Below are 26,603 nucleotides of genomic sequence, written 5' to 3' on the forward strand. Positions count from 1 at the left end.
ATATAGGGAGTAGCCACAGGTTGTCATTTGTTTAAAAATTAACCAATCTCAGTAAAGCAGGCTAGGCGGAATTGCACTATTTATCTTTTGTTGATAAACTAAATAAAAATCTACATTTTTGATGCTGTAAAAGGAACCTTATGAAATTGAAAATAGTCACATAAAAATTTCGGCTGAAGATTTCAATGACTGAACAACACTTGCATATAACCTATTTATAACAACACAATCTACAATCTTGTGTGTAATTGAACATATTCATTGAATATCATTATGCCAGTTGTAAAACTTCTGGTGAAAGGATGTTGGGTAACACTTCACAATATGGGTGCACTGGTATGCATTAATTAATGCTTAACTGATGCACAGATAATCATGAGTTAACACTGTTATCCCTTGCTGTAGGTTGTGCAGTAACTGTAAAATAGTAAATAATAAAACAGTAACTGTTTTATTTTGCTATTTATCGATTGGTTTTAAGCAATCGCATGATGTAATTTTGCAGGTCAGAGTTCACCAAGCTTGAACTTTCCAAAGTTACGAAGTGTGAAACTTGTCGCAGGAGCTTGCATTTCTGGTCTGATGCATTCGCGTACATGTAAATGGAGGCCTATATGGAGAAAAGTTCTGCATGACCGCAGATTAAAAGTTTGATTTGCAACCCTAGGTGTGTCTGATTAGGTTTGGAGCTAACAACTGCAGGACACCAGACTTCCAGAACCAAGACTGAGAACCACTGGAATAACTAATAAAGAGCTTAACCATATATTAATTGTTACTGCACAAGCAACAAATAAATATTGTATATGATTCATGCAGTAATTAATTTATAAACTGGTAATAAGGTAATCATGCATTATTCTCCAACAAACTATAATTTAACTAATATTGTAATGTTATTATGTTACTAATATCATATGTTAATTACCACAATTGTCAATGTTATGTAACTTCAAGTTATCTGCTTTAATCATTAGCTAATGATTTGTTATGGTATTATATTGTTATGACTTTATGCCGAGTTTGAGCATGCGAAATTCTGTTGTATGGTGCTGTGAAAAAGGGCGGGATTAAATTAAATGATTGGATATTTAAAAAGAGAGATTGCTCAATATTATAAATTTCTGTCACGTAATTTTTTTGAACTTTGATTGGTCTTACGCAATCACATGATGCAATTTCGCAGGTCAGAGTTCAATGTAGCAAACTGAGAAGCTTGCCACACGAGCTTGCATTTCTGGTCTGCTTCATTCGCATGTGTATAAATGGAAGTCTACAGGGAGAAAAGTGCAGCATGACCGCAGTTTTACTTTTGAGACACAGGACTGTTAACCAATTGACTATTTTGTAATTAGTTTAAAACAATTGCTTAACATTACGTGCCTCAACAGGTAAAGTCAATCATAAAGATATCGTAGCAAATCATAGCTAATGATTAACTAAAGTAGAAACCTGGCAGTTGAAATTTCTTCCACCTGTTGTTGTAATAACACATGTATTTACATCATTAGTTATTATAATACATTTGTTGTGAAGGAGACATGAATACAGTAGTTGGAAACAAATACAGCTTTATTAGAGTAATCAGGTTGGAAAGGGTCAAAACATGGTATACAAAGATAATCCTAAGCATAATCCAAATACAAGAAATATGGGTAAGAAGGGCAGCAAACAATCAGAAACAATATAAACAGTCGGATGGCTCAAAACACGGCAAGAAAAATAATAAACAGTTTTTGAAATGCAGCAACAGCCAACAAAATCTCAGCAATCGGAGAGCATGTGAGTGGTGTTTAAATAGTCCAGGTAATCAGTATAAATGATCTGCAGTTCATTTAACCAAAATAACCAAATAAAATATAATGCAAAAATGAAAAGCACACATTGCATTTCAATTGCATGTAGGTTACTTAAGCTCACACTTAAAGTAAACTTTAACATTGTTAATCAAAAGAAAAACCATGTGACTTCATAGAATGGAAAACATGACCACGACGTTTGAAAGAATGTGACTAGTTGAATGTGAAATGAACATCAGAGAGTCAAATATAGTATATTTTTTATAACAATAATTTCTTCAATTGTTAGATTAAAGTTTTCCATGACATTTCTTTTATTCTGATGTAAAATGTACTTCTCTACTTTATAACAGTCAAACTGAAGCTTGCAGATACGCTCATTACATTATAGGTTCCATTGCAGATGCATGAGAAGCTTAACCACAAGTGGGACACTTGACATTTTGTCAGCTAAAAATATCTCTTCAACTGCTGCATTTCAATTATTATTATACAAGTATGCATTTCTTTAATTATTATTACTGATCAACAGTATTTAGAGACACGTCATATTCATTCTACTTAAAACAATGATCTTACACTATCTCACAGTATCACAGATCCTTGGTACTGTAGATTGATAGTCAGGGTTGATGAATGTCCGCACATTGGACTGGGGATCCAAATTGCTCCGTTTCATCTCTTCATAAACTGAGTCTGAGGGTGGATTGGATTGTGTGAATGTAATTTTTTTCCTCCAACACCCTTTCATCTGCCAATGACAAAACAAAGTCATACCTTTTTTCCAAATATTTTACACCAACATTAATTTACCAGTAAATATAATTTGAAACAGCTTCGTTTTTAACAATGTTGCCAAAGTCCCTAAATCTAAAAGGTCTCATTTATCTGACGCATTCATTTTTGGCCTGAGCTGAATCACGTACGATATTTTTTTCATAAGCAAATAGTGTTGTTAAATGAAAACATGCCCTTTAATGTGCTTTGGTAACAGTATATACATCACATTCGCTAAAAGCTTTGAGATTTGAGCTGTTGTTTTATGAGAACAAAACTGTCATTTTACACTTACCTTAACAATCACACAGAAAAAAAACAAAATGCAGACTAGAGACATTGCAGTACACAAAATGAGGATGATCTTTACATGTGGAATAGCATCTTCTGTGCATTCTTTTCCGATTTCTTTAGATGTGTTAACAGCATTTCCCCCTTGATTTTCTTCTAGTGATTTTTCATGACGGAACACAAAAATAAGAGAATTATAGCTTTAATATATTTACTCCATTGAATATTAATCTTAAACTAATTTTACTTTTGCCTTTAAACAAACATTTAGCGAAGTTGAAACAATATGTCTATATTCGTAAACATTTTTATAATAATTACATTTAAACATAAGACTTAATACTTACCTATCAATAACCAAGTGATATTGCCAAGAGTGATTTTTTCTTCCGAATTAAACTCACACCAGTAAAATCCAGTGTCGGTGACAGTTACGTTTAAGATGGTGACGTTAAGATTGGGTAATACTCCACTTACAATGACTTTATTGTTTATTTGTTTATAGGTTAGAGTGATTGACTGAGGGGTTTCTTGGTAAAAGTAGAAGATTTCCTGTGGTTCTTTTGCTCTTTCTTGTTTGTACATGTACACACCATTCTGCGGGCTTTTATGTGTAGTGCACTCAATGCTGATGTGTTTCCCACAAGCTCTAGTTATCTGTGTAACTGTTTGAAAACAAGCAGCGGTTGAGCATTGTTATTGAGAAAACAAACACATGCTGTACATTCTCTAATGAATTTTACAAAGCTTGTTAGTGATTTTTTTTTTTAAATCAAACTTTTCTTCAAAAAAATTTTTTTTTACTAAAAGTGTCTACTATAGGAATATAACTAAAGGACATTAAACAAATGTTATTTAACTTAAATAACATTAACAAAAATGAATAAATACCATAAATGTATTACTAATAGCTTGTTTATGTATTAAATACACTAACTAGCATTAAATAATGGTCCATTACTTTAGTGTGAGTGTTACCAAAAAATTAAATTCAATTAAAATTAAATGTTAATCTGGAAAGCAAAACATATAAACATACATTTTCCTACCTTTCAAATTTGTGGCTGCCCGTAAGGATCTTACACAGATCAGGACCAATAGAAAACTGCATCTCACGACACACAACATCATTGCAGAAATGAGTGATATTTATGCAACAACATCAGGTGGAAGTGGTGGTCGCACTTCTTTGCAACAGTGTCATGTGGAAGTGGCGGGTATGTGCAAAACCTACCTTTATTTCAGAGGGTAGATAAAACACCCTAAAAGGCAGAGTGAATATTTAAGTTTTAAAAAATGCCACAATTACTAAAAAAGGGGAGTTTCAGTGTAAGAGCCATAATTTGATTTAATATAATTTATTATAAGTGCATTGTTTCATGTACAGTTTACAAATATTGATAGGTTTAGTTGTGTACATTTGTTGATTTCACCCCTACTCTTTTGTTTGTAATGGTTTGCTCCGCCCTTATTGGACTGTTTAAGTTATAATATGAATTAGGAAAGTAAAAGAAAGAAAAACGGAGCGACACTGTTTTTTGACTGGAGTTTAATATTATGCTGTTTAAAAATTCAGTAAACATATATTTAAACATATAACATAAACATATAAACGTATATTTAGTCAAAAGTCTGCTTGTAAGAACGAAGAGAACAGATGTGCAAAACTGCTGCATCGATTCTGTAAAGGAAATTAAGCCAGCCACACAGACCATCGGAAGCAAGATCTAAAGGTTAAAGGTACAGCAACTGAAGTCCTTCTGGTGAAGTATATGAATTCTTGGAAGGCAAGAAACAATTTTAGTAGTTTGATTTAGCTGCTGCGTTGTATTAAGTTTATAATTAGTCATAATGGCGGATTAATTAGTACAGGGTTCTTGCACCATTTTAAAAGTCAAATTTAATGCTTTTAAGACCTTTTTATGACCTCAACAAATATAATTTAAGACTCAAAAATGTCATAATTTGTTTGGAATAGGCTATTCAATTCATTGCCTCCATCAATGAAATCAAAATTTGAAAGTTTTCTATTTGGTATCAATTATGTGCAATGTGTAAATTCAGTGAGTAAAAAAAAAAAAAAGTAAAAATACTTTTCTTTGAGACCTTTTTATTTTTATTGTTCTTTTGTGATGTAGAACAGAGCCAACGTAACAGATAAATTGTATTACACTAAACACAATGCCTTGTATGAAGGAATCATATAGAATAGAAAACTGAAAATAAGCTCAATAATGAAAGTCCTCAAAACAGCCTTTCACAAGCCAAAATGTTGACAAATAATCTACATAACTGTTAGAAAACACAAATGTTATTACGTGACTTAACGAGAGAAACCCTTTGTTTTGTAACATCCCAAATTCTCCTCAAGACATGTGGCATAGCTCTGCTGCTCTCTTCTCAATTTCATGGTCTAGGTCTACCAACTCCCTTCTCTTTTCCTTGCATCTTTTTCTCATGGAATTAGATTTAGTGATAAGTTCTGCCATCTTGTTCCCTGCTGTATTCTCAGCCTTCTCTGCAAGGCCATCTGCATCCTTTTCTAGAGTTTCACACACACTTGAGATTGTTTTTCTTTTCTTGTGTAGCTCTTCAAGCTCATCTTCAACCCCTTTTCTTTTGTTCATCTGTTTTGTCTTTTCCTTTTTCCTCCTCTCATCTTCCAAGAAGATCCTGTACCGGGTGCGTGCAGATGCACACTCATTTAGCAGCTCTTTAGTTAGAGGCACTTTGACCACTCCACCACACACCCTCACATAGTCGCAGATTAGTCTCTGTGAGACCATAGTGTCTTCATTCATGTTGCACATCTCCACCTCCTTGTTTATGGAGAACCCACGCTCGACAGTAGCTTGTCCATGGGACAGAAGCAGCAGCTTTTCCACAAAGCTCCAAAGTTCTGCATATCCATTCATGGCACTATGGAGGAAGCTATCAACTCGCAATTTTCCATCCAATGCACTGAAAGTCATGAATTCCTCTTTTCACTCAAGAGGAACTTCTGAAATTGTTGGGCAATCTTATCACCTGCATTTAGATAAAGATAAGCACATCTTTAATATTTTCTAGTTAAATTATACTTTGTCACAAGAGATTTATTTTCAATATACTCTGGAAAATGTATCTCATATTTTCAACTACATTGAACATACAGTTGAAGTCAGAAGAATAAGAACATACAGTTGAAGTCAGAATTATTAGCCCCGCTGTTTATTTTTACCACAATTTCTGTTTAACGGAGAGAAGCTTATTTTCAACAAATTTCTAATCATAATAGTTTTAATAATTAATTTTTTAATAACTGATTATTTTTATCTTTGCCCTATCGCAGTAAATAATATTTGACTAGATATTTTTCAAGACACTTCTATACAGCTTAAAGTGAAATTTAGGGCGTACTCACACTATGATATCCGAACCATGCCAAGGCCTGTTTCCCAGATTGTTTTAGAAGTGTGATTGCTCTGAATCGGGCCCTGGCCCGGTTGGAAGAGGTGTGCCTGATCGCAGTTCACTTGGGCTTTGGCGTGGTACGCTTGTGGGTAAGTGTAAACTGTGCCAAAGACTGAAACTGAAACCGAGATGTGACTTTTGAGGGACTGTTTCATATGAGTTTATTAATCATTCTTACTGTTCAATGAACGCAAACTGTCATAGCTTATTAAAGACGCAAACCCCTCACTGCACCACAGCTGCACCTTCAGCAAACCTCCTCATTCCTGCAGCACGAGGGCTTTATGATTGTTTATAAGTGTTAAAAGTGGCTGATCTGTTCAGCGAAATATCTGACTGCGCGTCACCGCATCCCAATCGATATATATATATAACTAAAGAAATCTCCACTGTGCTGAGCGAGAGCACTTCTGACCAGTGCATCAATGATGCAAGCGTGCCCAGGCCCGAATGTAATGTGAGTGCAGGCCGTCAGGGGAGACGGAAGGGGGGGCAAGCATGCTTTGGCCCGGTTCAAGGCAACCGTAGATAGTGTGAGTACACCCTTAAAGCCTCAACTAGGTTAATTAGGTTAACTAGGCAGGTTAGGGTAATTAGGCAAGTAATTGTATAATTATAGTTTTTTTCTGTAGACTATTGAAAAAATAAAGCTAAAAGGGCTAATAATATTGTCCTTAAAATGTTTTTTATTATTAAAAACCGCTTTTCAAGAGTTCACACTTAGCTTATGATTTATACATAGCTTGTTTGCATGCTGTCCCGGGAGAGAGCCCTGAGCTCAAGGGATCCTCGAGCCCAGGGCTCCCCCCCCTTTTGCAGGGCGAGTAGAGATTGAGCTCAGGTCTATCTCAAACTCCCCCGCTGCTGAGGCCAAGGCAAACTTCCTGAGAGTAAGACATTGTAAAAAAGGTTTAGGCTTGTTTTATCTATAATATAGAGCACATTTGGATGGTGGGAGGAAACGGGGGAACCTGAGGGAAACCCACGCGGACACGGGGAGAACATGCAAACTCCACACAGAAATACCAGATGGCTCAGCGAGGACTCAACGCCATTGGTATTCTTGCTGTGAGGCAACAGTGCTAGTCACTGGGTCACCGTGCCGCCCAATCTGGATAAAGGAGGAAGAAGGGGAGGAGGGGGGTTTCTTCCAGACGAAGATAGTTGTAGAAAGGAAATGAGGATATATATAGTGATTTGAGATCCTTTGATTGGAGGATCATAATAAGCTAATGTGGACCAGCTGGGTCAATCATGAGCACATGCTCCTCTCAAAATTAGTTTTAAATTAAACTTCACTTCAAGAGATCACACTTAGCTCATGATTTATACATAGCTTGTTTGGCATGCTGTCCCGGGAGAGAGCCCTGAGCTCAAGGGATCCTCGAGCCCAGGGCTCCCCCCCTTTTGCAGGGCGAGTGGAGATTGAGCTCAGGTCTATCTCAAACTCCCCAAAAAGCCAATGATAAGCGCTCGGGACAGCAGCCGCGTGTTTACACGGCAACTCCCCAAAGTGCAAAGAAAAAGTGCTATATCTGGCTGCTGGATATATATGTGAAGAACTGATAAAAAAGTGGGGGAGAAGCTTTTCTAGGGAGTGTGTGAAGGGCAGGGTAGGTTTGGTGGCTAAGAAATAAAGTTAGGAAGTCTGAGTGGCTTAGAGGGTGGGTGGAGACTAGTGTGTGAATTGGGGCTTAAATGGGCCCTCTACGGAAGTCAGTGCTTAAGAGAAGGTTTGTGAGATGTAATAAAGAAGGGCGTGGAGCTGGCTGTTTAAGAGGAGGGAAGAGATTTGGTAGCGGAAGCATAAAAACTGGTAGGGGTAAACAAAGGAGAGAAGCTGGAGGAAACAATGCTATATATATTACTGTGTGGAATATACAACTGCTATGCAGCAGAAGCACTCAATGCTGGCATGTTGCTAAAAACTGGCAGGGAAAAAGAGGGGAAGGAAGCTGGTATTAACACAGATTTAATATATTAACAATAAAATATAGACATGAAACATTAGGGAAATACTATGCATAATAAAATGCAGTAAGCAGCGGAAGCACTTAGCGCTGGCAGAAGAAAAACAGCTGTAATTAACAAAAATTTGCTATACAATTACTATGCATAATATGCAAAATAATCAATAAGAAAGATACTAATGCAGCGGGAACCCACAACACTGGTAAGGGGAGAGAAAAAGGGGGGTGCTGTTGAAGTAACAAGGTTACTATGCAAAATACAGAACATGAAATGCTAATGAACTACTATGCAGAATAAACACGTTAATGCCGATACTGGTGAATAACTATAAAGAATAAATAAACTGATGCAGCGAAAGCACTCGACACTGGCAGGGGAAACAGGAAGGTGAAGGCGATAGGTGAGGCTCTTGCGAGAGCCAAAACTCCTATTGACTCCGGCGGGAGTCAGAGCTTAGGGTGATGCCAATGTGGAGGAAGGAGGTTGGATGAGAGTCAAAGACAATGAGTAAAGGGCTGGTAGAAAACAGTAAGGCACTCAATTCTGGCAAGTGGAAAGAAAGGGGAGAGCTGCTGGGAGTAACGTGATAATTATCCAGAAATACACAATATAATACATGAAATAAAAATGGACTACTATGCAGAATGAACACAATCTAGACATTTTATAAATAACTATATGGAAAACAAATAAACTGGTGCAGCGGAAGCACTCCACACTGGAATGGGAAAAGAAATGGGCAAGGTGGCTGGAAGTAACAGATATACTATTCAATTTTTATGCAAATGATACAATACAAGATATAACAGTAAACCATTATGCAGAATAAATGAATTGGAGCTGCAAAGGTGCTTGAATTCAATTCAATTCAGCTTTATTTGTATAGCGCTTTTACAATGTAGATTGTGTCAAAGCAGCTTCACATAAATGGTCATAGTAACTGGAACAGTGTGGTTCAGGTTTTAGTGTTTAAGTTCAGTTCAGTTCAGTTTAGCTCTGTTCAGTGTGATTTAATCATTACTGAGAGTTCAAACACTGAAGAGCAAATTCATCGATGCGTAGCTCTACCAATCCTGAACCATGCGAGGCAGTGGCGACAGCGGAGAGGGAAAAAAAACTTCACCTGATGGGAGTGAAGAAAAAAAAACCTTGAGAGAACCAGACTCAGTTGGGCACGACCATTTTAATTTCTCCGCTGGCCAAAAGTCTTGTGCAGAACTTCATTCGCCGTGGTTTATGCTGGAAGATGGCCTCAATGAAGACTCGTCTGTCCCTGGAGCGTCGCTGGAATCAGACTCATGTTCTCCACTCCCCACGCCAATCTGCGCAGCAGCAGCTCAGGATATGGCCTGGTCCCGGATATGGAATCCTTGGGATCATCACGTCGCTGGTCTTGGATCCAATCAGTGACTCCGCCTAATCTGAGGACCTCGGGATGAGTATCCCCAGGTGAAAATAGAGAATAAAGAGAATAATTAGCGTAGCTGCTGTTCATAGTGTATATAAGCAAGATGTAGAAGCCAGTGTGGAACCCGCTAGGTGATGCATTGAGTGTATGCTTTACTAAACAGATAGGTCTTTAATCTAGTTTTGAACTGGGAGAGTGTGTCTGAGCCTCGGACATTACCAGGAAGGCTATTCCAGAGTGTAGGAGCCATGAAAGAGAAGGCTCGACCTCCTTTACTTGATTTTGCTATTCTTGGTACTACCAGAAGCCCTGAATTTTGAGATCTTAAAGAGCGAGTTGGTTCGTAGCGAGACAGAAGGTCGGTTAGATAAACAGGAGCTAGATTATTTAGAGCTTTATAGGTGAGAAGTAATATTTTAAATTCAATACGAAATTTAACAGGCAGCCAGTGTAAGGAGGATAAAATTGGGGTTATATGATCATATTTTCTAGACCTGGTCAGAACTCTGGCTGCTGCATTTTGTACTAATTGAAGTTTGTTAATAGAGGATGCTGGGCAGCCAGCAAATAGAGCATTACAGTAATCCAGTCTCGAAGTCATAAAAGCATGGACTAGCTTTTCTGCATCTGAGATGGATAGCATATTTCGTAATTTAGCGATATTTCTCAGATGAAAGAAGGCAGTTTTTGTGACATGGGATATATGGTTTTTAAAAGTTAGATTGCTGTCTAATATGACACCCAGATTGATGCTGCATGGCAGGAAAAAGGGGGGAGAGCAGCTGTAAGAAACACAAATATCCAACACAATTACTATACAGAATATACAAATTATGCAATAAGATAAATCAGAGGGAGCACACAACGCTGACAGGGGGGAAAGAAAAGGGGAGAGCTGTTGGAGGTAACGAGATTACTATGCAAAATACAGAATATGATAACATGTAATGCTAAAGAACTACTATACAGATTAAACAATGTAGATACTGATGAATGACAATACAGAATAAACTGATGCAGCATAAGCACTCATTTCTGGCCGTGGAAACAGGAAGGTGAGGGTGATAGATGAGGCTCTTGCGAGAGCCGAAGCTCGTGTTGACCCCTGTGGGGGTCTGAGCTTAGGGTGATGCTAAGATGGAGCAAGGAGGTTAGTTGAGAGTCAAGGCAAGGAGTAAAGAGCTTGGAGGGAACAGCAGAAGCGCTTATCGCTGGCAGGGGAAACAGAAAGGAGAGGTTGATAGGTGAGGTTCTTATGAGAGCCACAGCTTGTGTTGACCCCTGCGGGAGTCTGAGCTTAGAGTGATGCAGATAGAGCAAGGAGGTTATGAGAGGGCCAAAGGCAAGTAGTAAAGAGCTAGGAGAAAACAGCGGAAGTACTCAACGCTGGCGGGGATAACAGAAAAGAGAGGGTGAAAGGGGAGGCTCTTGGGAGAGCCGAAGCTTGTGTTGACCCCTACAGGAGTCTGAGCTTTAAGCAGATTGAGCAAGGTGGTAACAAGAGAGCCAAAGGCAAGGGGTAAAGAGCTAGGAGGGAACAGTGGAAGCACTCAACTGGCAGGAGGAACAGAAAGGAGAGGGTGAAAGGTGAGGCTCTTGCGAGAGCTGAAGCTCGTGTTGACCCTTGCGGGAGTCTGAGCTTGGGTGATGCAGACGGAGCAAGGAGGTTACCAGAGAGCCAAAGGCAAGGGGTAAAGAGCTAGGAGGGAACAGCGGAATTACTCAACGCTGGCAGGGGGAACAGAAAGGAGAGGGTGATAGGATAGGCTCTTGAGGCTCAAGAGCCAAAGCTCATGTTGACCCCTGCGGGAATCTGAGCTTAGGGTGATGCTGATGTAGCAAGGAGATTACATGAGAGTCAAAGGCAGGGAATAAAAGAACTAGGAGGAAACAGCAGAGGCACTCATTGCTGGCAGGGGGAACAGAAAGAGGGTTATGTTAAGCTCTGCGAGAGCTGAAGCTCATATTTACTCCAGCGGGAGTCTGAGCCGTGAGGGGGTTTGCTAGGGATGGACAGATAGATGGCTTTGGCTAGAGAGTAAAGGGGTGGCCAAGATTGGGCTGAGAGGTTTAATAGAAACAACTTGGGTTCTTTGAGATGAAAAGACTGAGGCGAATGTAGGATTTGAAAGGCTTCAGAGAACCAATGACCGAGGGTCTGGATCTGGTGCTGGGAAAGCCTTTTAATAATGCCAATTCTGAATGAATGGCTGGAGAATGTTCGAGAGGAAATCCTGAGAGGCGGACAACTTTGAGGTGTTTCTGGAACCAGAGATGTGATACTGGACGATTAGCGTCATCAGTAAAAAGGGGGACGAGGGGATTTGTTTCTTATAATCCTCTTAAGTGTAGGTATACTAGAGAGTTTGGAAGGGTGGGTGAGGGCAGGAATGTTGAAGATATAAATGAAATGTACTTTGTCAAATAGATCTATCTTACTTTGCAGGACGAGGAAACCCTTTCTTTCCTCATCACACAAAATTAGATCTGCTATGGTGGGTTGGAGTGAGGGGTTGAGTTTGAATGTTTCATGCTGTGATGTGTGACTGAAGGGTTTGAGGGCTACTACTTTAAGGGTAAGTGATATGGAGTTTGGTGGAGGTTATAAAGGGGGTGGCTTAAGGTAATGTCATTTGTGGAAAGAGACGAACAGGCGTTGAGTTGGGGTCCACTTCTGTAGCCAGTGACCAAAATTTCTGGAAAGAAAAATGAGAGTCAGTGATTTGGTTTTGCAACCTGGCACGTATTAAGCAGACATGATAAATTGTCTAATAAGACATCTTAAAAGTAGCATTTAAGGTTTTAGTTTAGGAGTGCCTTTGTCTATGCATTATATTGTCTTCCTCAACACAATGAATGAGAATGCTAGAGGTGGACCATTCGTCTCCCCATAGTATGGCGGCAGCAATTATTGGGTACAGTTTGAAGAAAGCTGATGAACAATGGTTTTCTAGAGTGGAAATAGATTGAGGGGGCCATGTGGTGGCAACCAGTGGCCTCGGAGTACCCTTGGAACCCAACTGATGGGGTAGCACCAGTAAATAGACGAATATCTAATGGGGGTGCGAACAATCTCTGCAGAAGAAGTAACAGCCATTCCATAGCTTAAGGAAGCAATCCATAAGCGGAGTTCATTGTGGGTGGGTTTTGAGAGAGAAATTGTGCCTTTTAAATCGTGACTTGTGGTAGGGAGCTGGAGTAGGCAAATTTGAGGTAAATTTGCACTGTGAATTTTAGGTGGCCGAGGATAGATAACAGTATGTGTTTAAATTCAAGTCTCTTTCTTATAATACAAGAGAAAGAGAAATTATTCAGCTAATTTTCTCTTTAGGAAGAGAAGCTTGGAATTTGAGCAAATCGAAGTTGATCACTAGAATTTAGATAAATGTATTGGGTCCAGCCTTCTGCGAGCAGAATACCTAGATTGGCGAAAACCTTTTGGTGATCTCTAGGTGTTTGGCTGGAGGCAATGTGGGGGGGAGGGGGGGTGGGGGGGTTGGTCTATTAGAATATCATCTGAAGTTGGATAAGGTGGGGGATTCTGCGATTGTTAGAAAGAAGCCATTGATGGAGAATTTGCGAGTTGCACTGCTTATGGGACAAATGCGTGAAACCTTGAGTGGTGGGGCAGAGAATGGTCAAACAAAGTGGTTGTCGATCTCTTTTTAAATAAGATGATCCACAATTTCTGGTTCAATCAGCAATAGCTGACTGAATATTAGGACAGGAAGGGAGAGCTGAATGCCCGGGTGGAATCCATAGGTTAGACCTGAAATGAGAAAATCTGAAAAAAAAATTAGTGGTGAGAACGCAGTTCTCTAGCGAGGTGAGGAATCGACAGACAGATAGTGTTTTAAATGTTTTGGTAGACGTTCATTCCCCCACAGGATGGTGGAGGGCTAAGGATATTGAGCATGTCTTGGCTGGTGATCCTAAAAATACCTCTTTAAAGTGGAGTAGGTGAAGTAGTAAGTTTAAATTCCTGTGGCATATTACGATCTGACTTCTATAATTGATGTGATGCTTATTGTCATTAGTTGGGTAATTTTTTTAGAAGTTAAATAGCTATTGAAGGTGGCAGGGTTTGTTTATTAAATGTTAGTTATTTGTTTATTTTATTTATTTATTTTAAAGAGCCCATATTATGGGTTTTTGAAAATTCCCCTCCATGTAGTGTGTAACACAGCTCTAAGTGAAGTGAAGTATCCAGCTAAGGCTTAAATCTGTAAGAATACAGTGTTTAAAACGGTTGATTCATCTATAAAAGAGTCGACTCATAGTGCTTCAAACGAGTCGCCTTGATACCGACTCATTAGGTGTTTCGCCATGACGTACGAACGAAACCAAGTAATTCACGTGCACGCGCAAACCCGGGAGATTTCAAACCTGAGGCCCCGCCCTCTGACGCAGAAACCCAGACACACACACACACACCCACAAACACACGCACACCCACAAACATGCCGGTCGATTGAAGTAACACTGCAGATGGACATTATATTGAGTCTCTACCCAAAGATGAAACATCAGCATTATAACCAAGCAGTTGGAAACTTCTGGAAGCTACATGCTACAAAGAATACTTCATCTGAGTTTGTTAAAGGAAGGATCAGTAAAGAGTAACTGATGGACGTCAGGATGGGTTTCTTCCATTTCTCAAGTGTAAGTACGTGCGGTTAAAGTTGTTGCCTCGTTTACTCTAGCTTGCAAATGTATTTAGTTGTGATTTGTTACTTGTAACCGCGTGTACTGTATCAGGTTAACTGGATATATTATCTTATCGCATGCAAAGTCACGTTAAAAACGCGACGCGTGCTGTTTGTTTATGGAGCTCCGTGCTAGAGTTCTGCTCCCGCGATTTATTCGGAAATTTATTCCCGCGCCGCAGAAATCTGGCGCGGGGACAGCCGCGGGAATAAATTTCCGAATAAATCGCGGGAGCGGTCAGTAACGGGTTTAATTTGGGACGGGAGCGGGCTGTCTAGCAATATCACGGATATTGCTATGCGAATTAGAGAGAGTCTGCGTGGTGCTTGTGTGTGTGTTAGTGCGCACGCGCGCGTATGTGTGTGTGTGTGAGAGAGAGAGAGAGAGAGAGAGAGAGAGAGAGAGAGAGAGAGAGAGAGAGAGAGAGAGAGAGAGAGAGAGAGAGAGAACGAACGAACGACCGAACGAGCTTTGTGTGCTTTGTGCTGTGTGTGTGTTTATACTTGGCTGTCTGGACTGTATACTGGGTGATTTTTGGTTGTGTTCTCCGCTCTAGCGGGACCGGGCGCGGCGGGCAGAAAACGGAGCGGGTTCTCGGGCTAAAACCTGGCGGGTGCGGGCGGAAGCGGGAGCGTTGTCATCCGGAGGTGTGTGTGTGTTTTTGTGTGTGTGTGGTATGGCGAGTACACGACTGTCTCCTTCGTTCGGTTATCCGTGGCACTATCCACTCGCCATAGTGTGGCAGCTAAAATCCACGTCTACACTATCGAGCGTGTATGAACTGTGATTACTTTTTAAATTGCTGATTAGCTATTGGCCATTTCCCTCTCTGACTGAAGGCAGTCGACCAATCACGACAGACTGTCATCGGTCCAATCAGCGCAGATTAGCTCCGCGCTAAGGAGGGGTTTGGGAACAAATGAATCACTGGACGATTCATACAGGAGTCGCTGGGATAATTAGCTAAAAATAAATGCAGATTATAAGACCATGAAAGTGTTTTTTGACCTTGCATGCATATTAGACTGTTGTTGGAGACCCTTACAACCAGGATATGACCCTATTTCATGTATAATATGGGCTCTTTAACTTCTAAAATGATGTTGTCATTTAATTTGTACTTGAACCATCCTTATTAAACTGTGTCAATTAAATGTTTACTATGGGCTTTACTTTAATTTGATTGATTAGATAACATTACATTTGGAATCTTAACATGAATGAAATCAGAAGCATAATTGGCCCAATTCATTCACAAAGTCTTTGCAACTAAGTCTGTTCATAACTATCATAAGAGAGGGCGGGACCATCTCATGTTCTGACAGCTTGGATGGTGACACTTCTCTTTTCAGCTATTGGCTCAATAAAGTGTCAATCAAAGGGTCGGCGCCCATTTTGTTGACCATAATACAAGTGTTTTTGTCTGAAAGATACTACTTTACTGAAAGCACTCCAGCAACTAGTTTGGATGACAGCAGTGTATCCATGGATGTTTATCAACATGTATACATGTTGTGGACTAATGTTTTATGGATTGGATTGCTTTGATCCTTGCAGTCAAATCAGCCAGACTGTTAAAATGTTATGGACCTGTGGACAGACAGCAAGCTTGAAAGGTGGGTTTATTTGGTTTGTTATAATCTCTGCTTGTTTACAGATTAACGGAGGACGTTAAGTCCTTAGTGTTTGTGTCTTTAAAATAGTTTAAATTATTTTAGTTATGAGAGTTTTGCTTTTCTAAAGACATAAGAAATGTTTAGTGTTGTTGGAGAGTAGTTTCTCCTTAAAGAGAGAAGCTTCCCCTTAGAGCATACTACGTTACCACAGGTGGACCGCTAAGAGCGATGAGAGTTTGGCTTCATTGCAGTGGCTGAAGTCTCAGGGAGAGCCGGGCTCTGGTTGCAGTTGTAGATATTGTTGGTTATTGCCATATTGATGGGCTAAAATGTGCAATGCTGTAAAAGCTTTTAGAGCTGAAGCTTTTTAGTAGCAGGAAGCTTTCTTCCAGACGAAGATAGTTGTCGAAGGGAAATGAGGATATATATAGTGATTTGAGATCCTTTGATTGGAGGATCATAATTAGCTAATGTGGACCAGCTGGGTCAATCATGAGCACATGCTCCTCTCAAAATTAGTTTTAAATTAAACTTCACTTATTCTAGCTGAAATAAAACAAATAAGACTTTGTCCAGAAGAGAAAATATTATCAGACATACTGTGAAAATTTCCTTGCTCTGTTAAACATCATTTGGGAAATATTTAAAAATTCAAAATTCAAAGGGGGGTTAATAATTCTAACTTCAACTGTATATTAGGCCTACATACGTTTATTATAACTCATATGAGGTTGTATTTCCAAAAATAAATAAATAAATGAACTGCAAAATAATAGGCTAGTTTAACTTGAGAACTAAAATAAGAACCCCTTTGATATACACTAGACTAACTGTTCACATTTCTGATATGTCTACAGATGTTACCCGCTGTGACACCTCCTGACAGCTTCTTATCCTGCACAAATTTCATGATGAGGGCCTTCATTTTTTGCAGGCACATGTCTGGTTGTTTGTGCATATTTTGGGGGTCCAAGCACATCATATTTCGAACAGAGGGGTACTTCAGGGGGCACTTCAATAGAAAGTTCTGACAAATTTTTGATAGAGCACTCTGGTCTCGCATAAACAGTAATACATCATGCTTAATTCCACCACTCTGACTGCCTGACATTCCCTGACAAAAGCACAAAAGTCACATCACCTGAAACATTAAAAAAAAAACTCTCCCAATGTGTAACTTAAACTACAACATTTGACAGATCCAGATAATAGGTCTGGCTGATGTCAAAACAATTAATCTGATCTTTTAATTTCTCAACATAAATACTTCACTAGTCAAGTGCCTTTGCAGCGCATATAGCACATAATAAGGTAATCTAAGATAAATTTTAACTTGAGGGCAGCTGTGGCTCCCATGCCAATGTCCACTTGCTTTGGATTGACCCAAAGCTTTTGGTCTGTCACATCAAGCTTGACCAGTTTTACTGGGTAAACATCAACTTGGACGTCTCGCTTTATGAAGCGCCTAAGAAGGCTCTGAAAATAGAATAGCACAAGCATAATAATTATATTCAAAATTGGAAAAAGTATTACAGTATTTACAATACTTTCTACAAACATCATTATGCTGAAAACTTAGTACTTTGTTTTATTGTTCATATCCTCTGTAAATGAAGGTGCTTGAATGATTAAACCATTAATATACTTTTAGTAGTCATTGGGCCTACCCTGATTAGATCCTCCAAATCTCTGCCAAGGAAGGGAATCATCGGGGCATCTGTCTGGTACTTGGTGAGAAATGGTTGAAAACTTCTTGAGACAATCATGAAGAAGTGTAACTTTGCCAAGATGAAGTGATCCATCCGGGCTTCTGCGATGGTGTCTTATGACGATGACCTTGGATTGGGGAGCTTCTTGGCTTTGACTTGATCCACATAGGTGACAATATATGGCCAAATTTCAATGGCTCGCTCCACTGCTGGAATGTTTTCCAGCCATCGATGTAGGCAAAATGGCAGAGGAAACATACCACACTTTGTCATTAACACAAAGTCCTCTCTCCTTGCAGGTGCACAATGAAACAGGTAGTGCAGGACTTTCTCAACTTGCCACACTGCAAAGCCATTCTTGAATGAGTTGTGCATCGTGTGAAGGCCACAACTCCCAATTATTTGTAGTTGGGCTCCACCACACTGCTCTCTGTGTTCCTCTTGTAAGAGTTTAACAAACTTCCAGTTTACAGCAGGCCCATCCATTGATAGTGAGAGCATGTTGTTCAGATTTAGGTCCTTAGTACCTTCCTGCACATTTGTTAAAAAAAAAAAAAAAAGTAAATAAATAAATTCAATGTGCCAAGTAATCCACAACAATAAAATGCAAACATACAGAAATGTAATTATAAACATAATTAACGATAATCATTGTATAATGGGTAACGTTATATGGTTTTATGTTCAGTGAGCTCAATTCAGATTTATTTTATTGCAAATGACAGACATTAGTTATGATACAGGATGCCTTCGTACATTAAAAATGTGAGCTTTGATATTAAAATACCTGCAGATTAAGCTATTATGCAGATTATAACAATAGTGCTGGTTAATATGTGCTCTTTTCAAGTCAGTATATGGTCACAGGGGTCTTCCTTGTGCGTGGCCTATAAATGTAATGGTAAATTTTACTTATTAAATAAATTATTTTTCATAGGATTACTAACTGGTAAAATCATGTACATTGTGGTAAAATACAACATATATTTGTGTATTTACAAACATAGCTTGTTTCTGCACATCTACTTACAGCTCATTACGTTAACTCTTAAGTGAATGTTTACTGTTGCTATGGCAGTAAGTGACTGTCACGATTGTGGATCTGTCTGTTCTTCTATGATGTGTCTGCGTGTGTGTATGTGTGTGTGTGCGGTGTGGTGCGTTATGCGTTTTACGTATATGCGTGTATGAGTGTGTGTGTTGGGTGTCTCTGTGTCTGTGTTAGAGTCGCGTTGCTGTCAGTTGTGTTTACCTTATCAGCTGGGTGGTCACGTGTACGCTGTCACCAGCCTTGCCGTGCGCAGCACCGCTCAGCTGTAATCAGTGGACCACAGGTGCAGTGCATTACCGCGCCTATATATAAAAATTTTATACCTACAGCCACTTTATGGTAAAATTTAAGACCTTAATTTTCCGGATTTTAATTGAAGACTTTTTAAGACTTTTTAAGGACCCGCGGGAACCCTGTAGTACATTCAAACGTCAAAGACATTGGCCACAAGGGGGTGCCAAAGCCTACTGCTAGAGCAGCAGAGGAGAAAATAAATCTACTTAGGAATGTAAGACAAGGGAAACTGTCACTTTTAACTTGCGAAACAAACAAACTTTACATATTAATGCAAGTTAAATAAAATGTAAAAACGGTTAAAAAGGAATTTAATGAGTTTTTTTTACCCATAGTTTGTCAGTTTAAAAAAACTGAATGCTAAATTGTTCATTCATCAGGATCAAAGTGCTACTCGCTCAACAGACACTAGATCATAGAGGCAATCAACGAACAGTTGACGATGGCTGATGTCTGTTTAAAGTAATAATAATAAATGTTATTTGTATAGCACTTTTCCAACATACATGCAACTCAAAGTGCCTCACAAACAACAACAAAAAAGTGTTAAAATAGACCACATAAACTTGTCACATATACTCGGATAAAAGCATTCAAGTACACAAAATATAAGCATATATCCACATGATCACGCACACAATAGTCCTTACAAATGCAAGCACACACCATACATACACACATAAACCTACAACAATATAGATAAAATGCATACACCTTAAAAGCTTATGTATTCATACGCAATTTTAAATAGATGTGTCTTAACACGCTTGTTAAAAACAATTACTAGGGTATTTTTTTCTCTTAAAGAGGGAGACAGTTCCAAATTTTTAGGGCATAATGGCTAAAAGAAGTGCCGCCAGATCGCATCAAGTTTACAGAGTAAAATTTTAAAGGTTCAGCGCTAGAAGAGCGTAGCAAACAGATAAACAGTCGGAAATATAGGAAGTAATGCAACAACTAAACAAAATAACTGACATGCTGGTTAAGCAGCAGAGCTTATCCCAGCTATCTCAAAGAGAAGTGCCGATATTCAGATTTAGAGAAGGTTGAGAAACGCAGCCTTTGACTTTCTGAAGATTTGGTCAACTTCATTGACTTTAATTCAGAAAAAGTTCGGAATTACATGCTTTTTGGAGACATCTAAGATGTAAAGGTTGAAAGAAAAGGAATGGTCAGTTTTCTAGTGGGAAAGAACTCAAGGAAAAACAGTTTCAAAAAAAGTATTTTTGCCACAAATGTCTCCCCATTTGTTAAAGAAATGTTGAATACTTACAGCTGAAAAAGCAGAATACAGAGAAATCAGATTAATGATTCGAAGAGCTTGCTTATTCTGTAATAAGGAGCACACACTTGATTCCTGCATGAAGCTCAAAAAACACGAATACAAAGACAGAATTCAATTTCTGAAAAGTAAGGGTCAGTGTTTTGGCTGCCACAAGGACACATAAGTAAAGATTTTAAGAGGAGAATATCATGCCCAGATTGATCACTAAAACATATAGTTGTATTGCATGTGGTCAAATAAGAAGAAAAGGTTTATGAAAAGTCTGACTATGCAGTTTCAAACGCTCTTTCCTCACTAGGTCAGGAAACTTGTGATTAAAATGAGGCTGGCGTTAATGGTGAGTGCATCTTTTCCATTACACCTGTAAAGGTGAAATCAAAAAAAGAGTTGATAAATCCATAGAGACTTATGCTTTCCTAGACCCGGGCAGCACTACCACCTTTTGCACTGAGGAACTCATGAATCAGCTGAATATACAGCGCAAAAAGACAGATGTTGTGCTTTGTACTATGGGTCAACAAAGAAAGGTGCAAGGATACTTACTGTCAAATATGGCATGTATTGACTCAGCGGCACTTACCTGTGAAAGGAGGAAATGTTCCTTAGCAGAAGGATATTGAGAAATAGCATTACCTCCATGAAGTTCATCTACCACAAATTGAGGCTGCAGTTGGACTTCTTACAGAAATAAATGCTTATAGGCCATGGAGCCATAGAAAGTGCTAAACAGCATAAGTGATGTTCCTTATGCAGTGAACATGGTTCTCGACTTGATAGTTAATGGACCGAAGGAAGAAAGTGTAAAGATGAGGAAATCCGATATACAGAGCTATACAGTGAATTGCATATCTATGGAAGATTGAAGATTTGCTGGTGAGGCAGTATAATACTGACTTACCTAAAAGTCGCTGTGATGACAATTCTGAAATGTCTCTAGAAGACCTATGGTTTGTGATGTCTGAGACACAGTCTACTCAGTTCCTAGATGGTTACTATTGCATGAGGGTGCACTTGAAAAGCTCAAGATGCCGAACAACAGGGATGTAGCCGAACAGCGTCTCAGGAGACTCAAAATAAATCCTGAATTTCATGAAAACTACACTGAATTTCTGAACAATATTATTGAGAAAGGGTACATTGAGAAAATTATGCAAAGTATGCATCGTGATGAAGGAAGGGTGTGGTACATTAGAGCTGTGAACCTACACGAGTCTCACGGTTCGGTTCGGTTACGATTATCATGCCATCGATTCGGTTCAATTCGATATTTCGGTGCATCACAGTGCATTGACGATGATTTTATATTTTTTTCACAGCAGCAGCTCTTGTATTAAAATGTATGAATATATTTATATTTATAGGTTATTATTTGTAATACAATTGTGTCATTTAATACAAACAGTCAGATATATAAACTGTAACTTTGAAAAAAACGAGCATTAAGCAAATATTATAAACAAATATAAATATCCAGCTCAATATCTGATCCTTGTCTAGTTCTCTTACACCCCTTTGATTGGGATTTATTGGGTTGTGATTGGCTCTTGTGCGCTGCGCTCTTCAGATGAATGATAAGCGGCATGCGGCAGCGGGAATCTCACAGCTGATGTATGATAGACACGGTGGAGAAAACTCTGCAGACACGCGCTCGTTTCTGTATCCAAAAGTAACGCTGTCAAACAGCCGAGAGGAGAAGAAAAGCCACCCCAGAAGGTCAAATGGGCCACTGTGTTTTTGTGAGAAAGAGAGACAGAGCGAGAGCGAGCGAGAGAGAGAGAAATGGAGTAGGCTACTTTCATTCTCAAACTCACACAGTGAAATTGTGCACAGTTCATGAGTATTAAGTAGTTAGAGCGTTGTAAATACTCGCGATCGCCTCCCTCGCGACAGAGCGCATATGCGGTAAATGATGTCAGTAATAACCGGTTATGATTATTACTGAACCGATACCGAATTGTCCGCATCTGCATCGGGTGCATCGAAGAAACGATTAATTTTGACACCCCTATGGTACATCCTCCAACCATGGGGTTTATCATCAGAAAAAGAAGACAACCCATGTTGTTTCTGACTGCAATGCATCCTAGCAAGGATTCTATTTGAACAACCCCAAACTTTAGGGGCCTAACCTCATCAATACGCTTATTGGAGGTTCCATGAGGAACTGATAGCAATGATGGCTGACATAGAGTCAAAGTTTTATCAGGTTGCCCTTTGCAGATGCCAGCGAGGATGGTTACTGGACTGCAACTTATCAACAATCTATTGCTGACAAATGGTTATAATCAAAGGACCTGCATCTTTTATGATGGGAAAGTGCAAAGTGGTGCTGCCCAAGCAGGTTACTATGCCAAGAACGGAAATGACAGCAGTCACTGTTGCTGTTAAGATATACTGGAGTCCATTTTTGGACTGACAGCACCACAGTTTTAAGATACATTGGAAGTGACTCCACAAGATTCAGGACGTTTGTTTTAAACCGCGTCTCATTAATTAAGTTACTGCATTTGGGAATAAAGATAAAGTTTTCAAGGTGAATGTGTACCTTGGCACTAAAGGTCAAACAACCAAAAATAAGGTCAAGAATCTTAGTGTGACTGGAGTCAGATCTCAGTTTCAATAATCATGTCAAAGCAGTTAGTAAATCAGCATATTATCATCTTAAAAACATTGCAAGAATCTGATGCTTTGTTTCCAGTGAAGACTTAGAGAAACTTGTTCATGCTTTTATCAGCAGCAGGGTGGTTTACTGTAATGCCCTCCATCGTGGAGAAGCTGCAGGTGGGAGAGATCACAGGCTGATGTACAGGCTGGTCCTTCAGAATCAATGCAAGAACTCGTCTGTCACTGGGGTCTTACAGGATTCAGTCTCATGCTCTCCACTCCTCCATGACCACCACAGCAGTTGCTCATGATACGGCCTGGTCCAGGATTAATGAAACCTCAGGAACCTCAGTAACAAAAGTGCAGTTTCCTTTCAAATTATAATGTCTTTTAGAAAGTGTTCCCAGCCCTGGTTGCTCTAAATAATGTTGACTAGTATAACGGGTCCCACACGAGTGGAATGCCAACAACCCTGCGTTGTGTTGTTGTTTTTTCAATAAAGAACTCCAAACCTCTTACCGCTTGCACTGTCTTTATTTTCTGCACAAATGGAAAATATGTTGAAAACATGCATTTTGTGATTGTGTTATCTTCATTAAACAACCTTTAGGCACACGGGGAGTAATTATAGCATGCTAATATGTGCTTATCTCACTCACAAATGCAAACGATCTCAAATCACAATGTAATGAATATGGCCGACCAGACACATAACTATTTTGCTTTTTATTCCACAACCAAGCCAACTTTGCCCAGAGAAGACTCGAAACCTGATTCCAAGGTATTTACGACCCAAAGGAATGTGCCATGCGGCATTAAACACAGGAACAGCTTACAAAGGACTCTTTAAAATGCTTGTTTAACACTGATGTTTTCATATAAACTTTACTCTCTTTGTTTAATCATATGTTTTGCAAAGTTTCCCTTTCTCTTGTATTAATATTTTTGGTTTTAATACCCCTGCATATAATGTTTAACTGTACCTAGGCTAAACAACCTCTTATACTGTTCAAGTTTGGACTTTTCGAAAAGCTTACTCGCTGTACAAATCAATCGTTGACATTTAATTTTAATATAAGTGCAACATATTAACGTTTTAAGAGACTGTAATATTTTTGTCCCGATTTGGAACAAAGGAACAGCCAGCCAACCACATGCTTAACATCAGGAGCTTGGACATCACGAACAGACCGCAAGTATCACCTTTCTCGCCAACATCTAAACTGGTGTGAACTAAATTCAACCCTAAAGAGACAATAGAAGGGTTATATTGAATTTGATTACGTTTGGTTTGCTTGGTTTGTGCTTACAAACTCTTGAGGTTTTCCCATCATTACATCCTCTCAACCTCTTACCTCACGTTTGCTACTCTTCCCTATGCTTGTATGGATGTGTGTTTGTGTTAGGTGTTAGTTTCTGTTAGATGTTGTATAAAGAAAGGTGCCTGTGTTTATTAATGAATCTAATGTCTTAAACTTTGATCTTGCTATCCTGCTCAAACTTTATGTTGATAGCATCGCTGAACGATTCGTTTGTTCGGATCAAAAGAGTCGATTCATTTGAAGCCCCGTTCATTTGAAGCCCCGTTCAAATGAATCTTCCTCCCGCTAAGCTAGTCCACTATATAATGTTCCAGAAGGTATGCGAGCATTGAAATCTAAATCATAACTCACAACATTATAACGGCGGTAAAGGCGTGGGAAGAACAACCTTGAGCTAATTTACTGCAGTAATAATGGTGTAGATATGCGAGCACTTTAATCTACATTACAATTTGTTACAGATTATTAATGTGGATATGCGTGCAAGTTAATCTACATTATTATTATAATTTTCTACATGTTTATTTGTGGAGAATAAACAAAGCATTAAACATGTAATATTTACAACAATCATTTAGAACCACAGTTTCATATTTCCACATCACAGAGTATGTTTAGCGAAGCAACAAACATTTTAGATTTAAAATATACCATCAACCGTGTTACGACCACACTCACAACATTAAATGAGGGGAAAACACAAACGGATCAGTCTAGGAGTTTTATTAATTAAACAACCAAATATAAATAAAGTGTGGGGAGAAAAAACAATAAACACAGGCTGAGAACAACTCCGCATCTGGACGCCCGCTCAAATCCCTGTCACTGAATCACTGCAACGCGAGCTCTTAAATTGCCGATGGTGAATTGTCTGCAGGTGCGGAGAAAATCAACTCTAAATAAAAACACAACCAGCAACAAAACACAAGAGGGCGACAAAGTAACAAATAAATAAATAATAAATACATGGACATGTAACACCTTTATCCCCCAAAAGTGTTTCCATCACCACCAAAACACAAACCAATTCAAAGACTATTTCCAAACACCCTTTTCCCGAACACCATATCATGCACCTTAACCACTTTCCAACCGGGACAGTGTATCAGCCACCACGTTGTCACAACCTCGGACATGCTTAATGTCAAGGTCGTAGGGCTGCAAGAATAAACTCCAGCGCATAAGACACTGATTAGAGTTACGCATAGTGTTCAAGAAAGTGAGAGGGTTGTGGTCACAATATACAACAATCGGATGATAATTGGACAGATAAACTTCAAAATGTTGGATGGCAAGAACCATTGCAATGCCTCCTTTTCAATGGTAGAATACTTCCGTTGAGTAGAAGTAAACTTCTTCGAAAAGTAACAAACTGTATGTTCCACTTCATCAGCACCTCTTTGCTGGAGGACAGCTCCCACACCAACATCGCTTGCATCCACTGCAAGACTGAATGGCTTCAAATAATCTGGAGCAGCCAACACTGGAGCTGAAATCAACAAAGACTTTACATTCTCAAATGCACATTGGCATGCATCGGACCACTCAAATTGGATCTTTGGACTCAACAGATCGGTTAGCGGAGAAACAACCGTTGCAAAGTTCTTACAGAATGAACGGTAGTAACCTACCATACCAAGAAAACGACACAATTGCTTACAGTCCTTCGGAGAGGGAAAATCACAAATTTCAGTCACCTTAGCAGCAACTGGGCGCACTTCACCATTACCAATAACTTTTCCCAGGTAATCAATAGTGGCTTTACCAAATTCACATTTGGCCAAGTTAACGGTAAGCTTAGCGTCTGCCAATCGATTAAAAACTTGTCGAAGCAAACTCATGTGCTCTTGCCATGTAGAACTATACATCACTACGTCATCCAGGTACGCTTCGCAATTTGGAACACCGGCCAACACGATGTTAACGAGCCATTGCAAAGTGCTTGGAGCGTTTTTCATCCCGAATGCCATGACCCTATAATTAAGAAAAGCATCCGGGGTGACGAATGCTGATATTTCTCTTGCACGTTCACTTAACCCCACTTGCCAATATCCCTTAAATAGATCAAGTTTCGAAACGTATGTAGCAGAACCTACACGGTCCACACAATCATCTATTCTTGGCAAAGGATAGCAATCACTTTTTGTTATGGCATTTACACAACGATAATCCGTACAAAATCTAAATGTGCCATCAGATTTTTCTACCAGCAAACACGGTGAACTCCATGGACTAGTACTAGACTCAGCGATGTGATTTTCCATTATATACTCAACTTTCTGCAGAAGCGACCTTTTAAGTGAATTAACATGATAT

General features: G+C 39.2%; 1 protein-coding gene and 2 pseudogenes across 1 annotated transcript; all 3 read right to left on the reverse strand.

Moving 5' to 3' along the window:
- Positions 1–1,557: 1,557 nt before the first annotated feature.
- On the reverse strand, positions 1,558–4,020 carry si:rp71-81e14.2. The gene is given in 4 exon segments (NM_001098259.2): positions 1,558–2,550; positions 2,872–3,023; positions 3,215–3,532; positions 3,917–4,020. Coding segments are annotated over 4 exon segments (723 nt in total). The 5' UTR covers positions 3,999–4,020; the 3' UTR covers positions 1,558–2,379.
- A 1,213-nt stretch (positions 4,021–5,233) lies between these two features.
- Positions 5,234–17,152, reverse strand: LOC147836342 (uncharacterized; annotated as a pseudogene).
- Positions 17,153–17,289: 137 nt separating this feature from the next.
- LOC147836343 (uncharacterized) lies at positions 17,290–18,256 on the reverse strand (annotated as a pseudogene).
- Between the last annotated feature and the right edge of the window lie 8,347 nt (positions 18,257–26,603).

This window comes from Danio rerio, chromosome 6, assembly GCF_052040795.2.
Source record: "Danio rerio strain M-AB ecotype USA chromosome 6, GRCz13ab, whole genome shotgun sequence".
Taxonomy (NCBI): Eukaryota; Metazoa; Chordata; class Actinopteri; order Cypriniformes; family Danionidae; genus Danio; species Danio rerio.